The sequence below is a fragment of the Pipistrellus hanaki genome, assembly GCF_964339955.1.
Source record: "Pipistrellus hanaki genome assembly, chromosome: 1".
Taxonomy (NCBI): Eukaryota; Metazoa; Chordata; class Mammalia; order Chiroptera; family Vespertilionidae; genus Pipistrellus; species Pipistrellus hanaki.
Window position 1 is genome coordinate 158,817,397 of NC_140503.1, and position 23,602 is coordinate 158,840,998.

The 23,602-nt window shown below is 37.1% G+C and overlaps 1 protein-coding gene across 7 annotated transcripts in view; it reads left to right on the forward strand.

Moving 5' to 3' along the window:
• Positions 1–23,602, forward strand: part of MAPK10 (mitogen-activated protein kinase 10) — a 261,568-nt gene that overhangs the window by 166,775 nt on the left and 71,191 nt on the right. For all 7 annotated transcript variants that reach the window (XM_084882130.1, XM_084882127.1, XM_084882128.1 and 4 more), the window contains 5 exons: positions 13,071–13,200; positions 17,541–17,599; positions 19,125–19,263; positions 19,986–20,151; positions 22,460–22,531. In XM_084882130.1, the coding sequence (XP_084738256.1) occupies positions 13,071–13,200; positions 17,541–17,599; positions 19,125–19,263; positions 19,986–20,151; positions 22,460–22,531 (566 nt within the window). The remainder of the gene's footprint in view (positions 1–13,070; positions 13,201–17,540; positions 17,600–19,124; positions 19,264–19,985; positions 20,152–22,459; positions 22,532–23,602) is intronic.

A 23,602-nucleotide genomic window follows, 5' to 3' on the forward strand; every position in this document is an offset into this window, starting at 1 on the left:
TGTTCCATATTTATAACAAAAAAGTTTTACCTTTCATTTCAAAATAATTTCAATGTGTGGAAAAATTGCAAGAATAGTAGAAATAGTTATAAGAAGACTATAATAATACTCATTTCATATGGTTTTGGTGAAGATCAAGTGAGACTAAAATGTTAAGAACTATAGAAGCAAATGAGTGGAAGAAAGACTTCTTAGAACTAATAAATACTGATTGTTATAAAACTTTGTTTTGTTTGTTTTTTACTTGAACAACAGGATGATAAGAGTGCCTAACTTATAAGATCATTGCATTCATAAAAGTTAGAAACCCAGGGTTTTTCCAGCTTAAATTAATAGCAGCTCAAGAATGAAACCCAATTTGGTTTCTAGGACTACTGGAATAACACTACAATAAAATCAAAATGACTTATGTATAGTTCTCTCTCTTTTTTATTTTTTTCCATTTAATTATTTTTATTCTTTAATAGTCACCATGATGTACATGACAGTCTTAAGACTTACTATTATTATTTTTAATTTATCTTTATTGTTAAAGTATTATAGATGTCTCCACCCACCTCCCACTGTCTCCTTATATCTTTTCTCCTCTTGCTTAGGCCTTTACCCCAATCCCTCCTCTTCTCTAGGCCTTTACCCCAATCCCTCCTCTTCTCTAGGCCTTTACCCCACTATTGTCTGAGACCGTGGGTTTTGCGTATATGCATGTAAATTAATTTCTTCCTTCTCCCTTGCCCCCCCAATTTCCCTTTGAGAATCCTCAGTCTGTTGCATGCTTTCATGTCTCTGGATCTATTTTGTTTGTACATTTATTTTGTTCATTTTTTCCCACATATAAGCAAGATCATGTGGTATTTGATAATTCTCTTTTGAGCTAGTGTCAACAATTATGCCAACTGTTCCTATTTTGGATTTACCTAGGCTTCAGATCAATAGTGAGGATGAATCTAGTTGATTTTGCTAAAGTGAACCTGATAAATGATTTGATATTAGGAAAATATTTACCAGGGAAAGTAACATTGTTGTTATATAAAAATGCTAATAAAATTTTGGTGAGAAAAACAAAACCTAGTCCATTTTCAGCTTAACAATAACCCACAGCCTTCAGACCAACCACCTAGTCCATTTTCAAACTGGAGTATTTGTATAGGGTGGGGGCTGGGCAGGGAAAGGTGCAGGGCAGTGGGCAAAGGAGTGCTCAAGCCCAATGATAAACATGGCAGGTCTTCCTGGAACTCACATTTCATGTGAAGATTGAAATGCTGATGGGGAAATTATTTTTTATATTAAAAAAAAAACATGGATACATATGGAATTAAAATACAGATATATGAATTTAAAGGTGAAGCACAACACTTACATACTTTAAAACTATTTGACTCATGTTTATAAAATTCTGAGAGCTATAAATTCACTCTGCTCTACTATTAGGAGTACATCAATCATCAATTAGTTTACCTGTTTAACAAGTACTTATGTAAGGTCAATTATATGCCAGATGCTAAACCATACTCATAATGCAGAGGTGAACAAGACTCTCATTGCAGCATATTTACAATACCCAACACACGGAAATAAACCAAGTGTTCACTGATGGCTGAATTGTTAAAGGAAATGTATATTTTCCCTGGCCAGTGTCACTCAATGGTTAGAGTGCTGGCCTGTGCACCAAAGGCACGTGGATTCCCAGTCAAGGGCACGTACCTAAGTTGCAGGTCTGATCTCTGATCTCTGGCCCCAGTTGAGGTACTTGTGGAAGGCAACCAATCAATGTGTCTCTCTCACATTGGTGTTTCACTTTCTCCCTTCCACACTATCTAAAAATCAATGGAAAAATATTCTCAAGTGATTAACAAAAAACAAACAAAATAATACAAAAAAAAGAAGAAAATGTATAGATAATGGAATATTATTCAGCCATATAAAAAAAGTAAATCTTGCCATTTGTGACATGAGTGGATTTTGAGGGCATTCTGATAAGTGAAGTCAAATAGAGAAAGACAAATAGTGTATATTTACATGTGGCATAAAAAATAACTGAACTCGTCAATATAGAGAACAGATTGGTTTTTGCCAGAGATGAGGGTCAGGGGAACAGGAGGATGGTTAAAGGTGGTCAGAGGTCCACACTCCCATTTATAAATAAGTAAGTTTTAGGGATGTAATGCACAGCATGGTGACTATAATTATAACAATACCGTATTCTTGAAAAAGTAGATCTTAAAAGTTCTCATCATAAGAAAAATATTTGTAATTCTGTATTAACTATACTTGTGGTCATCATTTTGTAATATATATGTATATTAAATAATTATGTTGTCCACCTTAATATAATTTTGAATGTCAATTACATCTCAATAAACCTGGGGGAAAATGGTGCCCAAGACTCATTGGCTTCTGCCCTCATGGGACTTACAGTCAAGCAGTGGTACAAGTTTTATTTTTGTTTTTGAAGTGAAGCTAACTTACTTTTCGTAACAACTTTATGAAGTTTTATAAGTTATTTTCATTACTACTGTTATAACCAGAGTTTTTGATAAGGATTCAAATTAAGCAGAATTCTCAGACACAAAATAATATGGCCATGATAAGCCCAATTTAGATATAATGAGACTGAGGATGGTTCTGAAGTATGGATTGGAAAGAAGCACACATTAATGCAAGGAGACCATGTAAGGGACAGTCTGTGACAACATAGTAATAGAAATGGAGTTAGACTTGGTTTGTATTTGAGTCACAGCACAAAAAAACAAACAAACAAACAAAAACCCCCCACAAAAACAAACAACAACAACAAAAAACACAACAACAACAAAAGAATAGACTTAGAATTTTGTGGATCAGGAAATATATGTTGAAGGTAAATATAAATTGTCTTCATGGTTGGATAAGGGAAGGAGATTCAAGAAGAGTAAAATTGAGTTCCCTTCTAAACTTGAACAAATAGGTACTTAAGGGAAAGATTGGTGGAGGGCAATTTAACATTAAGAGAGAAATCAAAGATTTGTTGCTTGGGGCCTATTAATTTTCAGGTATTTCTGAATCTTCAAGTTAGAGGTGTTCAACAGAGAGTTATATCTGTGAGTCAAGAGCTCTGAGAAAGATATTTCAGCTAGAGATAATGTTTTGGCATCTGTGTAACACAGCATTATTTTAAAATAGCTGCTCAGTTTAAACTTTTGTCTCCTTTAGCTTTTATAATGTCTTCTTCCTAACATTTAAAGCTCTGAAAATAAATGTTTAGCAATTACAAATATAATTTCATTTGATGTAGAAGATACAGAGCCAAATCCTTCAGGATTTGGGCCATTAAGGAGCACAACAACTATAAGGAGCACAACAACTTGTAGGATAGAAATAACAAAAGCAGTAAAAGGCAATATATAAGTATACCGTAATGATGGTACAAATACAAACTGTTGCAGAGAGAGTTCAATTTCATAAATATTAACATGGGGAAGTGAATAAAGATAAATAGTACACAAAGAGGGCCAGAGTAGTAACAAAGGAAAGAAGTTTGTGGGGGAGGGCATAAATAATAGCTAATACACATTTTTAGATGTACCCGTTGGGAGATGTTTGGGGCCATTCATACTGGGAGGGCAGGCATAAAGCCAGGGCAATTTAACATTAAGAGAGAAATCAAATATTTGTTGCTTGGGGCCTATTAATTTTCAGGAACTCTACCAAGGCTGTGCTGGTGCAGCCTTGGAGCAAGAAAGAATAGGCCCATGGGCCGGGCAATGACGTTTACTCCTGTCATAATTGTATGTCCTATGTGCAGGAACCATTTGTGGTTCTGTGGTTCCCATCAATTTTGCAGGTGTCAAGACATAGTATCAACTTGTTAGCCAAAGGAGCACCTTATTGTCTTTAGTTTAATTTTAGACAGCACATTCTTACTACAAGGCCAACCCGAATCACTGATTCAGAATAGTTACTTGAACAAATAAAGGTGATGTGCTCAATAAACTTCAACTCCATAGCTACATGACATCATCCAGGCTCTAATACTCACCTGAGTTGCCATGTGGATTTATAGGGAAGATCTTGTTAAAATAAAAATATGCAATTAAGTATGATGCCAGGTGGGTACTTGAAACATTGGGAGGATCACTTTGTAAATTATATGATTGTCTAACTTCTTGCTGTGTACCTGAAACTAATTTAAAATAATCTTGAATAATGATGAATGTAAATTTTAACTGAAAAATAAGATTAAAAGATATTGAATATAAATCACACTTTAAATTGATTGCCAGGAAAGGACCAAAGGTAGGGATGTAACAGTAACCTTGGAAAAGTGGTCTCTTGCTTCTGCCTCTTCCATCTTATAGAAACAATGTGTAAAAGCCTCTTTATTCAGAAGCACAGTCAATGGTCCTGAGTGGCAGGGGACCATATGAGTTATCTCTAATTTGGGGATGTAAAAATAGTGCTATTGAAATTTCATTAACTTATTCTTAAAAATACAAATAAAATTTATTTATATTCAATGCTTAAATATTAAAAATATAACATGAGAAGATTATTTTTTATATGTCTTCATGTATTTTAATCAACTGAAACTTTCTGTCTAGCCCTATCTGTCTGTAATAGTGTTTTACTGGTATTTTTGGAAGTACTCATTTTTTAAATGTGATTTAATTATTTTTAACCTTTGATAATTTCTGGAAATCTTCAAAATTGCATAATATGTTTTCCAAATTTTAAATAACTAGTAACACTGTCAATATAGATCCTAATATTTTTAATTTAAAAAATAGTCTCCAAATGGGCTAAGATGCCTGATAAGAACAAATATATTCTCAATTCTAGTATATTTTTGTATTATCACATATAAGTGGTTCAGCCCAGGTTTTTTCACAGAAACTTGCCCTTCTTCATTTAGAATTCCTTTATCAATTAATAATATTTTAAGACAGAACTTGTCAGAGATATTGCTTATATTTATATTTATGATCTTGTTAATGGTTTGCCAAATTTAGATGTTGGAAAAATATAAGCCTTTACAATATTCTGATGAAGTACAACATAAAAATATTCTGAAATTAGCAATTCTATCAAATCCTATAGAGAATACAAATGGATTCTAAAATTAGGAACTCTACCTAAAACTTATTCTCACAAGTTGTATTAAGGCATATTTATGGAATTAAAAAAATTAAAATCTTGTCCTTTGAGAATTCAATATTTGATATATTCAGTTCCTTTTTTGCATCATTTTCTTTCAGGACATTTTAGTGTGGTTTTATTGCAAGTTTTGCTTATGATAATAGCTATTCCCTAGAAGTTTCAAGAGCTAAAATATTGTGGTACTCCATTTACTGAATACTATGATTAAAGTGTTCCAAGTGATTTTGCAGAAAAAATGCATCTAAAAATTAGGATGTGTTTACAAAAAGTTGTTCTTCAATCACAATTATGAAGGATGCCAATAAAATGGGGATTACCTTGCTGAAGCATCTTTATTTTTAAATTTTTAATATTTTAATTTTTAAATTTAAGTTTACCTTCATTATTATTTTGTATTCATTTCAGGTGTATAATATAGTGATTAGGTAATCATATACTTTAAAAAGTATTCCCCCTGATATTTCCAGAATCTCTTTGATATTTCCATTGAGTCTGCAGATTGCTTTGGATAGTATGGACATTTTAATAATGCTAACTCTTTCTATCTGTGAGTACGTATATGCTTCCATTTCATTTATTTGTATATTCTTCAATATTTTTTTCACAAATGTCTTACAGTTTTCAGAGGATAGGTCTTTCACCTGCTTGGTTAAATTTATTCCTTGGTATTTTATTTTTTGATGCAATTGTAAACTTTCTGTTATATAATTAATGTTTTTATTACTTAAGTCACTACTAGTCAGAGTTCTACTACTTGTAATAAAAAATATCCCAAACAAAATATAACCAAAATGATACAGCCAATCTATTCAAAGATAAAAATAACCAATAAGAAATATCCCAACAAAAAATCCAACCAACCAACCAAATAAACAAAACCCAAACTATTGAGTTCTGATGGGGTGAATAGGGAGGGTATCTATTGAGAAGGACACTTGGGCTGACACCTGAATCACAGGATAGGGCCAGCCAGGAGAAACAACCACAAAAACCTGAATTCACCAGCATAACTGTCAATGGTGGAATCAGTATCTCAGTGATAATGTTTGGGCATGAAAATGAGATATTTGAGTGCACTGGGTGCACATTTTTTTTAATAGTTTTCAACTAATGTCCAGGCCTCTGGAAAATGTTGAAGTGAGAATGTGGGAATATGGAAAAAGAGCAATAAGGGTGCAGGGGTACATCTCAAAACAGAATTTGGCTTGTTTGGCTATAGCTAATGATGTTTCAGATACTTCAATGACACTTTTAAAAAATTCTTTATTGTTAAAGTATTACATGTAGTATTACATATGTCTCATTTTCCCTCCATTGACCTCTCCCCAGCCACCCCACCCCCCAGCACATGCCCTCACCCCCCTAGTGTCTGTGTCCATTCATTATGCTTACATGCATGCATATAAGTCCCTTGGTTGATCTCTTACCAATGCTCCTCTCCTGTCTTCCCTCTGAAGGTTACTTCATTTTATGTTGTGCCAAAGCTCCCTTAGGCTCTCCTCCTGCTTTCTAATTTTTTCCCTCCAGTTGTTCAGATTGGGTGTGTTTTTCTGCCCTATCTTCTAACTCACTAATTCAGTCCTCTGCGTCTTCTAGTCTACTGTTGAAACCTTCTGTTGTTTTTTTTATTTTTTATTGTAGCTATATAATTTTTTTTATTTTCTATTGATTCTTACATAAGCTGTTGATTTTCTCATCCATCCAATTTATGAACTGTATGACCCGTACTCTGAATTCCTTTTTGACATTTCACATGCCTCTGTTTCATTTAGTTTCCTTTCTGGCAATTCCTCATTTTCTTTCCTTGGCAGGTTATTTCTTTGTATCCCCATTTTTGCTGTGTCTTTCTGGCTCTGGGCAACCTGTTTGGGGTTTGAAAGGTTGAAGACCCTGTCAGGGCAATTGTCCAGAAATTGTTAGCCCAGAGACTGGGTCTGCCTTGAGTCTGATGCCTTTATTCACTCTGCTCTGAGTTGTATCCCCTTCTCCCATGGATCTGGTCCCTAAGTTGTCTGCTTCAGGTGCTGAGGTTGGTGGAGCACATTCACAGTTCCTCTGGTGTGTGACTCCCTGTGAGGACCCAAAGCCCCTCTAGCATGCAATATGGTGTGTGCCCCAGCACCTGTGGCAAGGTGGCACCCCAGGTCCCTCTGGTAGGACACTTGAAGCGAGGTCCTGTAACCCCTGCTGGGCTTGCTCAGGGTCACCCTGGCAGTGCTCTCCTGTGGCTCAGAGTGAGGTGTGTGCTGAGTAGCCCCAGCACCAAGACCCTGGTCTCGGAGTGGAGTAGGCATGGGTTATCCTGGGTCACTCAGTCCGTGCTCTTCCGCTACTCAGAGTGAGGTGCACACTGGGTTGCTCATATGGCCTCAGCAAGACTGTCCCAAGGTCTGGGGTGAAGCAGGTGCAGGTGGGTCTGGGTCGCACAATCAGAGCTCTCTTGTGACCCTTAGTGTGGTGTGTACTGGGTTGCTCCAGGTCACCCCTCCTAGCCAGGGTGAGGCAGGTTTGGGTTGCTATGGGTCATCCCAACAGGGTGCCAGGTGTGGAGCAGGCAGCAGTTGCTCTTAGTAGCATAGGTTGCTCTGGGTTGCACAGTCCCTGCTCTCCTGTGGCCCAGAGTGGAGCATGCTCTAGTTTGCTCTGGAGACCCAGCAGTAGGTCCTGGGGCTTGGGGTGGAGTGGGCACCAGGTGGTTCCAGGTTAGGCTAGCCACACGGTTTGGGGGCCCGGGGTGGGGATGGGCTGCAGAGTTTCCCCTGGCTTGCACTTACTGTAGGGTCTTGGAGCCAGATCCTAGGATGCTAGGTCCTAGCATGCTAATGAGGAGGCCTGGTGTGGGAGCTCAGTCTGGCAGCACATGCATCCTACAGATGTCTGGAAGCCTGCTGAGAGGTACTGGGCTACTCACTGCTGGGGCATGGTGGTAGTTCCACAGGGGTTATGGCTCGCAAGCGGTGTCCTCTGGCATCCTCTGCCCTTCCTTATTGAAAATTGTCTCCTCAGTTGTGTCTAATTGGTTAGTTCAGGGTGGATGTTCTCCAATTTAGTTACTTTTCTGGCCTGGCCCTAGGAGGAATCGCATGACACTGCTGCCTCTTTAGCCACCATTTTTTATTCTGAGACTTTTTTTAAGAGATAAAGTTCTCATGATGACCAGAGATTTTGGTTTTTTTGTTGTTGTTTTTTTTTTTTGCTTTGGTATTTGTGTTGTTGTTTTTTTTCTTCCTTAATTAAATGTTAATATGATCAAGAAGATTTTTAAATGTGAAAGGTAAGGGGAGTAAAAATTGATCAAATATATTATTATAATGTAGGAAGAAAGATATTTGTACAAGAGGTGCCTGCAATTGTCAGAAAAAAACACACCTGATAAGTATATTGAAAATAAGATTTATCTGCAGGTGTGTGTGTGTGTGTAAATATATATTTAGGGAGATAAACAGCTTTATAGCATCAGAGAACTGTATTAAATGGTAGGAGAATGCCAACAGAAGGCTGTATCTTACTTTTATGCATAAAACCTGGTAGAAGTGAAGCTGACTTAGTACTGTAGGTAAAAAATTGCTGGAATATTTTCAGGAAAATTGCTATGAATTTTTATTACCTGCATGAAGATAAAAGAATGAGAACCCACTAAAAGAAAAAAAATAAGAGTCTATGGACTAAGGCTTAAAAAAAAAAAAAAGATGACTCAGGAGTAACAAAAACTTTTCAAACATTAATTTTGTACTGTTCAGTACCAATGATGCCAATGTGCAGATGTATTTGCCAAACTGCTACCAGTAATCACTCAGGAATTACAGAAAATGGGAAAGACTGTAGGGTCAGCCTGGGTTCATGGCAGGAGACAGAAACATTTTAAGCAGGCAGAGATTTAATACGGTAAAATCATTGGAAGGCCTAGAGAGGTGAGCACTAGTCTGGGTTTCCCAAATGACTCCCAGACATGCCAGAGCAGACTCATCAGGAAAGCTTCTGCCTCCGAGACCATGAAGCTTCCAGAATGCCTGATTGTAACAGAGGTCTGGGATTTACAGAGCTGGCCCTGTGCACTCATCACTCTGCTGTCACTACTTCATCGTGCTAGTGACCTGGAGAGCACCGCAGTCTGTGCTTCAACTCCTCCTACCAAGACTCCGGAGAGTGCTGTCAATCACTGCTTTAGAAGAAGAAGATCTCACATCTCCATGAGACCTTGCTTGCCAACCAGGCAGTATTAGGAGATGGCCATCCTCACTTGTGCCTACAAATCTTTCATAGTGGCATCAGTGTTACAGGATCTTGTTGGGATCCAGAGCTCTAGCTGTAAAAGCATCTGAGAATTATATGTTTAATGCTTAAGTCTCCTTGATGAAGGCAGACATGATTACAAGGTGATCAAATGGAAGTTCAATGAGCCAAACCACAGCATTCCACACAACTCTAGATAGGCAGTATTCTTATTCTTTCAGAGGGAGGAAAGAGATGATAAGAGATACCTGTTAACATTATTTCTCATATTGGTTAAAAAAGATACCCTGTGAGCCATTAATCACTGGGAATAGGGAGTTTCTTAAAAAACAAATCATACTGGATAGCTTATTAAAGTGATAAGTAATAGAACTATACGGCTATAATATATCTAGATTTTAACAAGGGTTTTGCCTTAATCTTTTATATCATGGGGCAAACTTATGAAATGTGGTCAAGATAGTGGTATAGTTACATGGATTCGTAATTAACAGACAGATTAAGAAATGCTGATTAGTAGATAAATATCCAGTTATAACACACACTGTAGAAATTTATGTTGATCTTGCCCTGCATTATGCAATGACTCCAGCAAGGACATTAACTTTTAAAACTAGCCGTAGTCAGTATTTCTTGAGTGCTCACTCTAGGCAAGGCACTATAGATACATGAAGTTGTTATTATCCCCACTATAAATATGGGGAAACTGATGCCAGAAAGTGCAAGTGGGTTGCCCATAGCTTTGTGTCAGGTAAGCAGCAGTACTGAGATTCATACCCAAAACTGCTTTAAGGAAGAGGTCACAGAGGGACAGAGAATGCTACAGCATTTCTAGGAGAAACTGGCCAGTGTCGTAACTGCTCAGAAAGCCGGGGATTGCCATTCTCAGTTATCCCACAAGAAGTCTAGGGCTGGCCCATTATCTTGCAAGATCTGGTCGGTATCTCACGAACTCAAACTCACATTGACAATCTTCACTTAAAACTCACATAATAAAACCATATGCCAATTTATTAAACTACTAGAGGCCCAATGCACAAAATTTGTGCGAGAGTAGGCTTTCCTTCCCTAGCTGCCAGCCCTGGCCACAGGCAGGCACCTGGGACCCAGGCTTCCTTTCCACTGTCGACAGGGACCAGCTTTCCCTCGCAGCCCTGGCTTCATACAGAAGGATGTCCAGAAGGACGTCTGGTCTAATTAGCGTATTATGCTCTCATTATTATGGATGAGAAATGTGACAGTCAAGTGACCAAATTTGGACACTATTCTTGCCTGCAACATCTAAAAGAGAGCCTGATAAGCAAAACGTTGATTGCAGAGGATGGAATCAGCCCGAGGAGACATTGATCAGAATGCTAACAGGCTGTAATCTCTGACAGTCACAACAGGAATGCAAATATCTGCTGGCTGGCAGGACACCTGATCCACCTGGGAGGCAATCTCTTCTTTGGCCAGGCAGTGTCAGAATTTGCCTTTCTAACTCCTTTTGATACACTTTTATGACTGATTACTATTCTTTCTTTAGATATTTTAATGATTTCAACTAAGTTGTTTTGGATTAAAAGTTAGGTGGTTTTTTTTCTTTCTTTTTTTCTTTAAGGTGTTTATTCTGATCAGTTTACTGCTGATAAAATTATTTAACCTTTGAAATTATAATTTCTGTATTTACAAATCCACTGTTGTCCGTGTGCACTACCTATAGACTGTAGGTCCATCGGATTCCTTTATATGTGCTTCCATTGGTAACTTAAGAAGAACAAATAAGAACAGAAGTACCAGTGCTAACATACTGAATTAAATAGCAGCACAGGTATTTTTTTTTTTAAGACAACATTTTCATTTCACATACGCTCACTGTGAGTCAACAGTGTGCAATGTGTGGTTATCAAAGAAGCCAGGATAGAGTTCCCTGTATTAACTGTGTCAACATAATGAATGAGCAACTGAATGTCTGAGAGAGTTGATAGCCTTACCCTTCATTGGCACTCCATGCCCGGAGTAACAATGTTTATTTAGTGCAGGGCTCACATTTTCAGATGATATTCACAGGCTGGAATATGTTCCAAGGAAACTGATCAGATGGTGATGGGCTTAGAAATCACATTCTGACAAATGGAGGTAGGACACTGGTGATATTTAGCTTAAGGAAGAAAATATTTAGGAGAAAAGCTAAGTGTTATTGAGTGCTTATAGGCCAGGCGTTGTGCTCAGTCTTTTAACAGACTCCAAGCATTGTGGGTCTATCATAAGGAAAAGGAAATGCTTCACTTTGAGTTGCCCTGGAAGGCAGACAGTAATCAATACATTCCATGAAAAGACAACTCTGCTTAGTAGAATAATGGCATTTCTAACTCTCAGAGCTGTTCAACAGCAGAAGGAGCTGCCTTAATGTTAAAAGAGCTCAAGTTTTTGGAGATGCTCAAGGAAAGACTGGTCAGACTTTTGATGGAGATATTTTGGAGAGGAATAAGTGCTCAATGGAGGCATGGATCAGAGGAACTCTGATCCTGTGAGTGTATCGTTATCTTACAACACAGTTATCCTTTTTGTTTGGCTTCCAGTTTAGTGGCATTAACCTTAAATGGTAAATGGCACTTCCAATTCAATAGATTAATTGGTGTGGGGACACTAGTTGCTATGTCATTCCTGGAAACTAAGACAACCCTTCCTGGCAACGCAGACAGTTCAGCACAACTTAGAGTTGCAGGGATGGGAAAGACATTTGTGAGTAGGCCATTAGGTTTGATAGCAGGAAGAGGCCAACTTCCTCATTTGTCCCAGACCCTTGTATTCCGAGAATGGGAGAAACAGGAACATATATTGATTGCTTTTTCAAAGCATGGTAAATGATCTCAAATAGTTTGAAAGCTTCCAATGTTAAGTGGAATTCATTTCCATGTTTGTATTTAAATAATAAATATTATTGATGTGTCTGAAATTCCCTGATTGCACTCCCTATTTTGAGCTTTGTTATAGTTAATGAGGGAACTTTGAGTTTCAACCAACCTCTGCTTTCATGGCAATCAACATCACACCATAACAACTGGTACCTTTGAATGGGGAAAGCATGAATGTCCACATAAAATAACCAAAGAAGGATGAACCTAGAGAACACCTAAATATCACATCAGACTAGCCGAGAATTGCAAGCCTAGAGAGATGAAATGACTCACTCAGTCACGTGGCTAGGGGGAAGCTGAGCACTTTTCTTTCTTCTCTTGTCCTCACTCACTGATGCAATTATATGTTGTATTTTTGCCATGATTTCTTTTCTTTCTTTCTTTTTTATTTATATTCTTGCAAGTAGAATTTTTTTTATATTGATTACTCATCTTTTTATTTTTAAAAATCTTTATTTTTGAAAGTATTACATGTCCCCCTTTTTATTCCATTGATTCCTTCTAGCCCTCTTCCCCCGCCTCTCCTCACCCCTCCCCACCTACCTGCCTCAGACCTACATCACTCTATTGTTTATATCTATGGTTGGTCTCTTCTCACCCATCCTCACCTTCACTCCAAGATTCAACAGTCTGTTCCATGCTTCTATATCTTTATTCACAGCCTTGTTGACCTGTGATGTGAGGAGAGAGTATCTGAGTAGGATTCTACATATATAGATGTATTACCCATATCCTTAGCTCTGTAAGCAGGAGTGTTAAGGACTCTTTTGTTTTTAATCCTGGACTGTTCTTGGATCTCTGCAGTGCTGCATATGATGCTGTCCTTGACAGAAATGTGGCCATTAAGAAGCTCAGCAGACCCTTTCAGAACCAAACGCATGCCAAGAGAGCTTACCGGGAACTGGTCCTCATGAAGTGTGTGAACCATAAAAACGTGAGTTGTTTTTTAAAGCTCTGATAGTGGAAGGTTGTGAGATTGGAGGGGGGAAAAAATTAGTATGCCAACTTGAATAGGAAAAGCTTTCCTTATTTTGCAATTTGTCTTTTAAGGTAGTTTATCCTGCCCATACGCTACATTTAATTTCATTGTCCTCATGGTAGCTTTCTGCTTAAAAAATTATCTAAAAACCATATGGCACGGAGGGGATAAATTTGGTAGGTATTTCCCTGTTATGAAATTAACCATATTTGGTTACTGTGTTCCAAATTAAGCGGAGAGCTCCATTCTTCTCCAAAAAAACAAAAAGCAAAAACAAAAACAAAAATATCCTATAGAACAACATGCAATGTTTCTTTACAATTTCAATTTAATTATTAACAGGTGAAGATTTTTATCTTCTTTTTTGTTTTCTTTTTGTTTTTTTTAATATATTTTATTGATTTTTTACAGAGAGGAAGAGAGAGGGATAGAGAGTTAGAAACATTGATGAGAGAGAGTCATTGATCAGCTGCCTCTTGAACACCCACACAACCAAGGGGATGTGCCTGCAACCAAGGTACATGCCCTTGACCGGAATCGAACCTGGGACTTTTCAGTCTGCAGGCCGACGCTCTATCCACTGAGCCAAACCGGTTTTGGCTATCTTCTTTTTCTTATACCTAAGTCTGGCAGTGGCCCCCACCTGTTGAGCGCACAAGCTTTGCTTTGGCAACTTGTTTTTGCAGGGCCGTGTAGCCATGCAGGGGGATATTTGCAAAGCACTTCAGAACAGGATCATCAAGAACATTTCTCCTTGGAACTCAATAGGGTTCAACCATTATGTAACTTTCTTCTCTTCCAGGTATAAGCTTCTTCACCCACAGGCAAAAGCCACTAGAATTCTTTCTACATTTTCATTTCTTAGTAAGGATAAGTAGGAGATAATTCATTATTGTAATAATGACTTATTAAGAAATAAAATATAATAAATACAGTACATATAAATATATAATAAAGTTATCCTATATAATAAAAGCCTAATATGCTAAGTGTCTGGCCGTCCAGTCATCCATTCAACCAATCAAAGTGTAATATGCTAATCATATGCTAAGGCTGCACAACTGCTCACTATGATGTACACTGACCACCAGGGGGCTGACAGTTGACTGGTGGACCAGTTGCTATGACGTGCACTGACCACCAGGGGGCAGATGCTCCAACTAGTAAGTTAGCTTGCTACTGGGTCCGGCCAATGGGCAATATAGGGACAGACATGCCCTGGAGCTCTCCCATGGTCCCTCTTATGGTTCCTCCCTGGCCACCGGCCCCAATCAACCCTGAACAGTATTGGGCAAGACAGCCCTGAAGAGCTCCAATTCTCAGCAAGATGGAGGGACTGCACCTATGCAAAAATTCGTGCACCAGGCCTCTACTTATATTATAAATTATTATACACCTGTATAAACAGTAACTATTGTATTATAACTCCCTACAATTTTTTTCTTAAGAAAATCCTACTGAATATATGAAACTAGAGGCCCGATGCACGAAATTGCATGCATTCCTTATCTTGTGTAATTCTAGGCCTGGCTGGTGATCAGGGCTGATTTATGGGATGACTTGGTGGAGCAATCAGAGGGTTCCCTGTTGGCATCCACCATGGCCAGCTGGCACTACCTGCTTGCTAGCCTTGCCTCCCAATCACTCCACCACGGCCACCAGTTGCCTTCCTTGGTGGGGCAACAAGCGGGGTGATTGAGGGGGCCCCCACTGGCACCCGCCTTGGCTGGCCTGGGGCTTGTGGGCCGGAGGCAACTCTTGTGTTTAGTGTCTGCCCCCTGGTGGCCAGTGTGCATCATAGCAACCAATTGTTCCACCGGTTCCACAGTTTGGTCGATTTGCATATTAGGCTTTTATTATACAGGATTATCAATGTAAGCTTATAAATAAGTGAATTTGTCATAAGGCACATCTAATCAATGGCACTAAGAAGAAGCAAATACATGAGTGTTTAGTTGAAGGATATTTAAAATACAATATATGGATTTAGGCTCAATGGCATCATTTCTCTTTTCTTCTATTACACTGTTCCAATGACTTTTTAGTTTTAGTCATTTGACAAATATTTGTTGAATGAATAAAATGTGCCAGATACAGATCTAGATATTCTGGGTACTAGGAATAGAGCAGTGGAGATAGCAGAGATGGAGTCCTGCCCATGTGTAGCTCATGTTCCAATGGCAGAAAGCAGTCTACCAAACTGATAGGTAAAGTATGGAATGGCAAATGGTGATTAGTACTAGTAGCAAAGAAGGAAGATAAAAATTCTGGTGAATGTGGGGTGCAGTAGGATTATTCTTTTAAATAGGCTGAGCAAGAAACGCCTCTCTGAGAAAAGGAAATATTATGAAGTATGTACCATCTTTAATTTTTCTATGCAAGGAATATGGTACTTCTAAAAAGGAACATAGAAATGATGGAAAAGATAATTCCTAAGAAAAGTAATTCTACTAAAGCAATTTGTTCTTTCAGTATGTTAGATAAAGAGAAGAGCAAGAAAACCGCATGACCTATACAATCTATTTTTATATTAGCAAACAGCATGAGAAATATTATAGGCAATGGAAGATGGACGGATACTAGTATTGAAGCAACTATGTGGAAAAGTTTGATAGTTTGTGTTTTCATATGTTTATATTTTCCTAGTCCTCCTTCCTGCCCGTATATATAATAAATGCATTGCAAAGAAATTTCAACTTACTTGGGAATCATATTCCCCATTCTTGATGGGGAATTTTACATTTATGTGAAATATGGAGGTTCACAATTATGATACCTAAAAAGAAGTTCCAAATTGAAATGATAATTCGTAAATGTCATCCTACTTGCTACCACCTTTTGTGTGTGTGCGTATGTATGCAGCCATGCATGGTCTATAAAAGTTTATGGAAATAAATTCTGGAACTTGTTAACAGAGAGAAAGTTCACTTACAACTAAGTGTAAATTTCACTTCAGTACTTGTAATATTAAGTAAAAGCAGTCAGAATGCAGAACTGTGTTAATGCTGTGGAAAGTGAAGTGAAACACAGATTAGGTACTTTACTAACAAGCTTTAATGATAGTTTGAAATGAATTTATTTTTTATGAATATTCCATACTGTATGGTTGCTGTAGTAGAGATGATCTTGGGTTTTTGGTATGTTATAACCATTGACATATATATGAAAATAATGGATGATATTGTAATATTTTTTCTTAATAATTCTTCAACAAATGAAAACTACTTAAGGCCTAAAAGCATTCCTTAGAATTGATTGCTTTTCTTTTAGATGATTAAAATAATTTTTTTTATTTTTATTACTTCATATGTTTCTGTACCAGTTATTAAGTTTATTAATTCATGTTTTAAAGTTGTATAAATCTTAACCTTGTACTTATAAAAATTTTTGTGAAATAGTTGCATCTATACTGTGAGTAGAAGATAGTTATTTATATTTTTTATTTTTATTTCTCATCATATTAGTGCAGAATAGTTAGCAGAAAGAACATTTTCAGTTATCTGTGTGTACAATTTATTTGGAAATATGTCAAAGGAAATTATTTAAAAAAAATTTACTTATACTAGAAGGTAAAATTCTTTACTATCAAATATATAGCACAAAGCAGGAAACAATAAGTTTAATACTAGTAAACAAACTTTTAACAACTTTTTCCCATTTTTTACTAAATTTATTATTGGTATCATCCCAGATATACCTTTCCCCACACATACTATTGGATCATTAGTTTAAATAATATTTGAGTGTTAAACAGAAGCAAAAGAAACTAAATTAACAATAAAAAAAAATCATGACCTAGAGGTTCACCTTGAATAAGAGGTTCACCTTGAATTAGAGGTTCACCTTGAATTAGAGCCCCACCTTGAATTGGAACACCACCCAGCTCACTTAGAGGAAAAACATGGCCTTGCTAAGTCTTGTTGGGTGTTTCACTGCTGCTCCCTTTTCTTACATGCTTTTCCTTCTTTGTTTAATGACCCTGTATTCTACCAAGTATAACCATACTCTAATGTAGTATCACAATTACATATCTTCTCTCTTTCTTTTGCCTAAGAATTCCAGCTTTTTAATTGTATTTTAACCTGAAGACAAACCATACGTCCTTTCTGAGTACGTTTTTCCATGTTCTGTGAGACAGTTCTAGAATTTTTTCCAACTTTTCTGTTTCTACCGTAGCGCTAGAGTGTGACTTTGAGTTGGAAAAAATGCTAGTCTAAATATGCTTTTAAAATAACTCATTCTCTCCCTTTTTTCTTTCACTCTTTCTTCTGTCCTTTCCACTGTCTCTTTTCCAGATTATTAGTTTACTAAATGTCTTCACACCCCAGAAAACGCTGGAGGAGTTCCAAGATGTGTAAGTAACAAAACTCACAAAGGAAGGAAGAGTATAGCACTCTAATAACTCAAGGGAAATTGACAAAAATAAAATAGATGAACTCCCTTGTAGAGATCAAAGGAACATGAAAGCTGGCAGCAAATGAAAGGGATCTCTAGTGACAGGACAGAGTTTCTGTTTCTGGTGTTATTTCTGGTTCGCTGTGCTTTGTTGTTCCATGTTCTTGTTTCAGTTGGAGAAGATATATTATTAATTATGTGTTTTTTGTTATTGTTGATTCTGTGAGTTATTTAGAATGAGTTAATTTCCTTTGAGAAATATCACTAAAGAGAGATCTGATAATAATTATCTGTAATATTTTTTTTTATGGTGCCTTTGATTTTGTGTAAGGAGAATCTACCTAGAAGTATAGTGTTGACAAGCAGAGGAGAGAAAGTGAATCATAGCACCTTATCTTGTGTAATATAGATGCATTGCATTTAGTGGAAGATGCTATTTTGAATTTTCTTATTTATAATCATAACTAGAGGCCCGGTGCACAAAATTTGTGCACTGGGGGGGGGGGAGGGGGTGTCCCTCAGTCCAGCCTGCAACCTCTCCAGTCTGGGACCCCTTGGGGGATGTCTGACTGCCAGTTTAGGCCCGATCCCTGTGGCTGCTGGCTCCTAACCATTCCTCTGCCATCCTGATTAACACCTAACTGCTCCCTTGCTGGCCCAATCACCCCCAACTGCCCTCCCCTGTTGGCCTGATAATACCTAACTGCCTCTGACTGCCTGATCACCCCTAACTGCTCTTTCCTGCTGGCCTAATCTTACTCCCAACTGCCCTCCCTGGCAGGCCTGATATTGCCCCCCAATTGCCCTCCTCTATTAGCCAATTTGTTTCTGATTGGTCAGTTTCTATGCCAGTCAGCTTTTCTGGATCTGATCAGAAAGTCAGGGCTGATCAGCAGCCTAGCTGGAGGCCTGGAGAGAAATGGAGACACAGCTGCTGATCAAGCCTGGAGCTAAAGAGAGAGGCAAGTGCTGATCAACAGCTGCTGCAGAAGCTACAGATCAGACCCTGCTTCTCTCTTTAGGCCTCTCTCTGGGCCTGATTCGCAGGTCCCTTAAGCAATCAGTGCTGGGTCACTGTGCCTGCAGCTATAGCAGTCAGTGCTGGGTCGTCATGGCAACTTGGCATTGACTGCAGGACTGACTTTCAGTTGGTCCAGCCTTCTGGTCATTGTGAACATGATGGACTCAGGGTTTTTATATATTAGGGAAAGAGTTTCAGGAAATTCAGGGGAAAGTAAGAATAAGACAAGAGCAGGAAATATATGGGTAGGAACCACACACTAATAAATGCTTCTTCTATTAGCGACGCATGGTAGAGTTAGCATGAGTTACATGCGTGCAAGACTTAGAAATTTTTCATATTCTTGATCCAGTCAAATGTGGAGCTTGGGAATTAGAAAGACTTCCATATTTAGAAGAGGATTCTGATGTATTTGAAGGATTAAACAGAGTATTTGGAACTAAACTGTGGATTTGCCTTCCAGTTACTTAGTAATGGAACTGATGGATGCCAACTTGTGTCAGGTGATTCAGATGGAATTAGACCATGAACGAATGTCTTACCTTCTATACCAAATGTTGTGTGGCATCAAGCACCTTCACTCTGCTGGAATTATTCACAGGGTAAGAGCACCTACTAACAGAAATATAAAGAAGATGTTTTAGAGAAGAGAAACTAACTGTAGATTATTTTCTTTATCTATGGGACTTAATAGACTGTCCTTGCTCAAATACACTGTCCTTCCTCATTTCTTTAATGTTAGAACTAGCACATAATTCACTATTGTGTAGAAGGAAACTTTAGCTGTTCTGTAGTTGATGTTGTTAAACGTTATGCTTCAGCTCATTGAGAGTCAGCTTCTGAGAAACCTCATGTCTTCTAGTCCATGATTGGCAGAGGTCAATATGTGAAGTTGAAATAAGACAGCTCATTTATTCAGTTTGTTTCTGACAGAATAGACAGCTGCCATGATCTGCTCTCCTGTCAGGCCATCATGAAATATAAGCTGAGATGTTTATGTTGCCATAAAAAAGAAAGCTAACAGATGACGATAACCCCCCCACACCCCCTCTAAAAACTTTTTTCAATATGAGCCTCAATTATAAAGACGATAGTACCGTTGTCTTCTGGGTTTAACAAGGTTTCTGAGGTTATTGCAAAAACACTGAAAACTCACTGTAAACTCCTTTGGGACAACAATCATTTGCATTATGTACGACTCTGCAGTAAGGGGAGGGGGCACCAGTGCTACTGCAGGACTACCATGTTGATTAAGTAAGTAAATGCAAGTCACAGGTCCCATGCGATGCTGGCTTTTCATTCCCTCTCTTGTTTCTACTGTTAGGATTTAAAACCAAGTAACATTGTAGTCAAGTCTGATTGTACATTGAAAATCCTCGACTTCGGACTGGCCAGGACCGCAGGCACGAGCTTCATGATGACTCCTTATGTGGTGACACGTTATTACAGAGCCCCTGAGGTCATCCTGGGAATGGGCTACAAGGAGAACGGTAGGGATGCTTCTGACTCACAGCCATGGAGACTGTGAAGGAAATGAGTACATGTTTCAGATAGCCAAGGACAATGTTCTCTTTCGTGTGTATAAATATTATTTTTAATAGGGCTGCCAGCTTTCGTAGTCAGAATTTTGTTGTTGTTGTTTGTTTGTTTCAAAGCTACTAGGAAAACTCACTCATTAAAAATGTGAAGGATGCCTCCAAGAAGTGAGCTTTGCTAGAACACTAAAATGTTATAGCTGCTCCCTTTTCTTACATGCCTTTCCTTCTTGGTCCAACTAAACAGTGAAATGGATACTATTGAGCACATATGCTTTAGGTATTGAGGAAAAATGCTATTTGAGTTGCAGATCAGCTCAGAGTGAGTGAGAATATAGGAATAAATCTATTACATTTAACCATTTGGCTTTATGTCATATATCAGAGAGATGGCTCTAGTCCTAGGGAAAGACAATAAAAAATACACCACTCATCTTTGGAGTGAGAACCTTCACAAATGCACAATGAACACTTGATTTAAAATAATCTAGATGGTTCATGTTGGATAAGAGTTTCTTTATTGTTTTAAACTGATCTGTATGTAATATTTAGGGTATCAGGATTTTTTTTTAATATAAATTCCAAAAACTATATATAGAGAAAAATATTTTATACTACTGCTTTCATAAAGGAATCTTGTAGTCATGACCACTTTAAAAGAAAAGGTAAAATCTTCCAAATGTATGCCAATATGGTTTTATTGATTAAAATCAAAGATTTATAAGTACCTATCAGAAAGTATTGCAATATATTATTTTGAAGAGTTTCTAACAAATAATATAGCATATTTAAAATAACATATCTAATATATTTAAAAATTAAAATAGTTTTAAATTACAATTTTTATATGTACTTAGTACCTTTCATATTTATTTTATATTCTATTCTATTTAGTCCTAGCCGTCCATTTTATTAAGTTCTATAAATATGATTACTGTTGTATTTTTATGTGCAGGTACTATAAGTTAGGTACTTTTATGAAAATGTTGGGCCATCAAAGTTTTAAAAAATTTTTGTGTACTTCCAGATTAGGAGAAAGCCAATACTTTTTGTGCATTTGTATAGAAGAAGAGAAAAAGTCAGCCCCCAGCAAAGTCAGGTTCGCTTTGATGGACAATGGAAAAAGTCTGTTTCCTTTTGTCTTGGAACAGGCAAATCTAGCCTCAATTACTTGGAAAAGTAGATATTTGTATACATTCTTCCCAAGTTATTATTTTTAAATCAAAGGTAAACCAATTTATAAAATCAAGAAATCAAGGATCCACAGAGGCCAGGGCGGTCTGAATGTGCCTGTTATGGGTTGTCAGAGCTTCGCTGTACAGATGGTGCATAATCTCATCCCTTCTACTTTCCTCACTAGAGAGGGTTGCAAGTTACTGCCTTAGTTTTTTGGCATCTCTAGATCAGTGGAGAAACTGCACCTCGCACCTGTGCTGTTCTCCCACTTACATGTAGGAGGAATGTTATCATGCAGAAAAACCTGCTTGCTACATAAGGCATGTCCAGCTAACCCGTGCATCTAACCCTGCCTTCCTTCCCCAAGGGTGTTTCAGCCTAATGTTTTTGCCTCCAAGTTCCCTTTGTCCTTACTAAAAAGCTAATTGGAAGAGGAGAAAGACTGGGAAGAGAAGGTGAAGCATGTTTGGTTAACAAGTATGATAAATATATGAATATAACAATTTAAAAAATACCTTTAATATTCCTTTTCACTTTAATTTCAGATGATTCTATGAAACATGTGCTAATTAATGTTATGTTTTTTAAAAAATTCAAGTAGATATTTATTTATAAGAATTATTTATGAAGGAAAAACTAAGTCCTAAAACCAGGGATTCGAATACTTCTGCATTAAAACTATGGTTCTGGCCATTTCCTAGTTTCTTGGATTGGGTTGCACGTACAAAAAAAAAAATGTATTCCATGTAACTGAATAAGATAGACAATGGAAACAGCCACTGTCTGTGTTAATGAAGATATTATTGGTTAGTTACTGCTTTTCCATATCACCGTTTCCTGGCACTAAAGTCTAAGGCACCCATAAAGTAAATTTTAAAAATTAAATTGAGCTCTCAAACTAGACATTAGACATTGATTATGTAATATTATAGTGCTGATTTTAATTCACCTTTTTGGTCAACTTTTGGCGGGAAACAAAAATTGTACCCTCTAATTAACTGTTCTTTTTCCTTCTCCTTCAGAGATCAATTATCTTAGTTAACTTTCCTTTCCTCCCTTTTCTTCACTTCCCTCTCTCCTGTTCCAGTGGATATATGGTCTGTGGGATGCATTATGGGAGAAATGGTTCGCCACAAAATCCTCTTTCCAGGAAGGGACTGTATCCTTGTACCTTTTGCTGCAGCTTTACATGTCTTGTTCTCTCTCCCTTTAAACACCTAACAGTTTTACCAGGAGAGTAAAGATAGAAGCAAAAAGTTGGGTAAGTGGTGTAATTGTGATTTTTTTAAGTGATGGTTTCTATAATCTGACCAGTACTGAAGACTATCTACCACAATTATTTAATTACATTTCAGTGGGCTTTTTTCTTTTTAAATTATTTTGTATAAATCAAAGTTGCAGTGCTATTTTTTTCATAAATAAGAAAAGCAACCAAATTCCAAATTATTAAAATATACTTATTTTTATAACTAGAAAAATAAGCCACTGTTTGCAAGTATTTTCCATCTGCTTTCTAAAACTAATTTATGCTTCTATAACACTTGGGCAAGCTTTTGTCTATAGCTTCATTCATTTGAATTGCTCTTGACACTATATCCAGTCTTAAATAGGTCATTATAGCATTTTCTTCTTAAAACATGAGCTTCTGCATTTAAAAAGCATAATTATTATTCAAATTGCTGGGTGCCTGGTGGGCTTAAAATAGGCCTCTCTCATTTGACTTGGATATGTGACTTAGACATAGATAATTACTTTTCCAATAAAATGTAGAATTTTTAAAAGCAGTGTTGATTTGAGTTCTACCACTGAGCCCTGTACTAGATTTCATCAGCAATTCCTGGGAGTGATATTTATGATCTGGAATTATTAAATGAGCTGGTATAGTTCTGAAATGAACAAAAGCTTACTCTCTAACAAAGGCACATATTTATCATTGGAATATACAGATAATAAAGTTTACATATTAATAGAGAATATACTTTTTAAAATACAGAAATACCCTGCTAATACACAATAGTGAAATATAAGTGCAGCAACAGTTGAGAACTTTCACAATGATAATGGAAGATTAAGTTCAATATATTTACTACATATGACTTTTTTTGAAATTACCAATAAATATGTGGTCCATAACACTATTAAATCTAATATTTGACTAATAAGAAGGCTCTGTTAAGGAACTCTTTTACGTAAGAAAGATTATGATTGATATTTAGTAGAAATAAAAGAA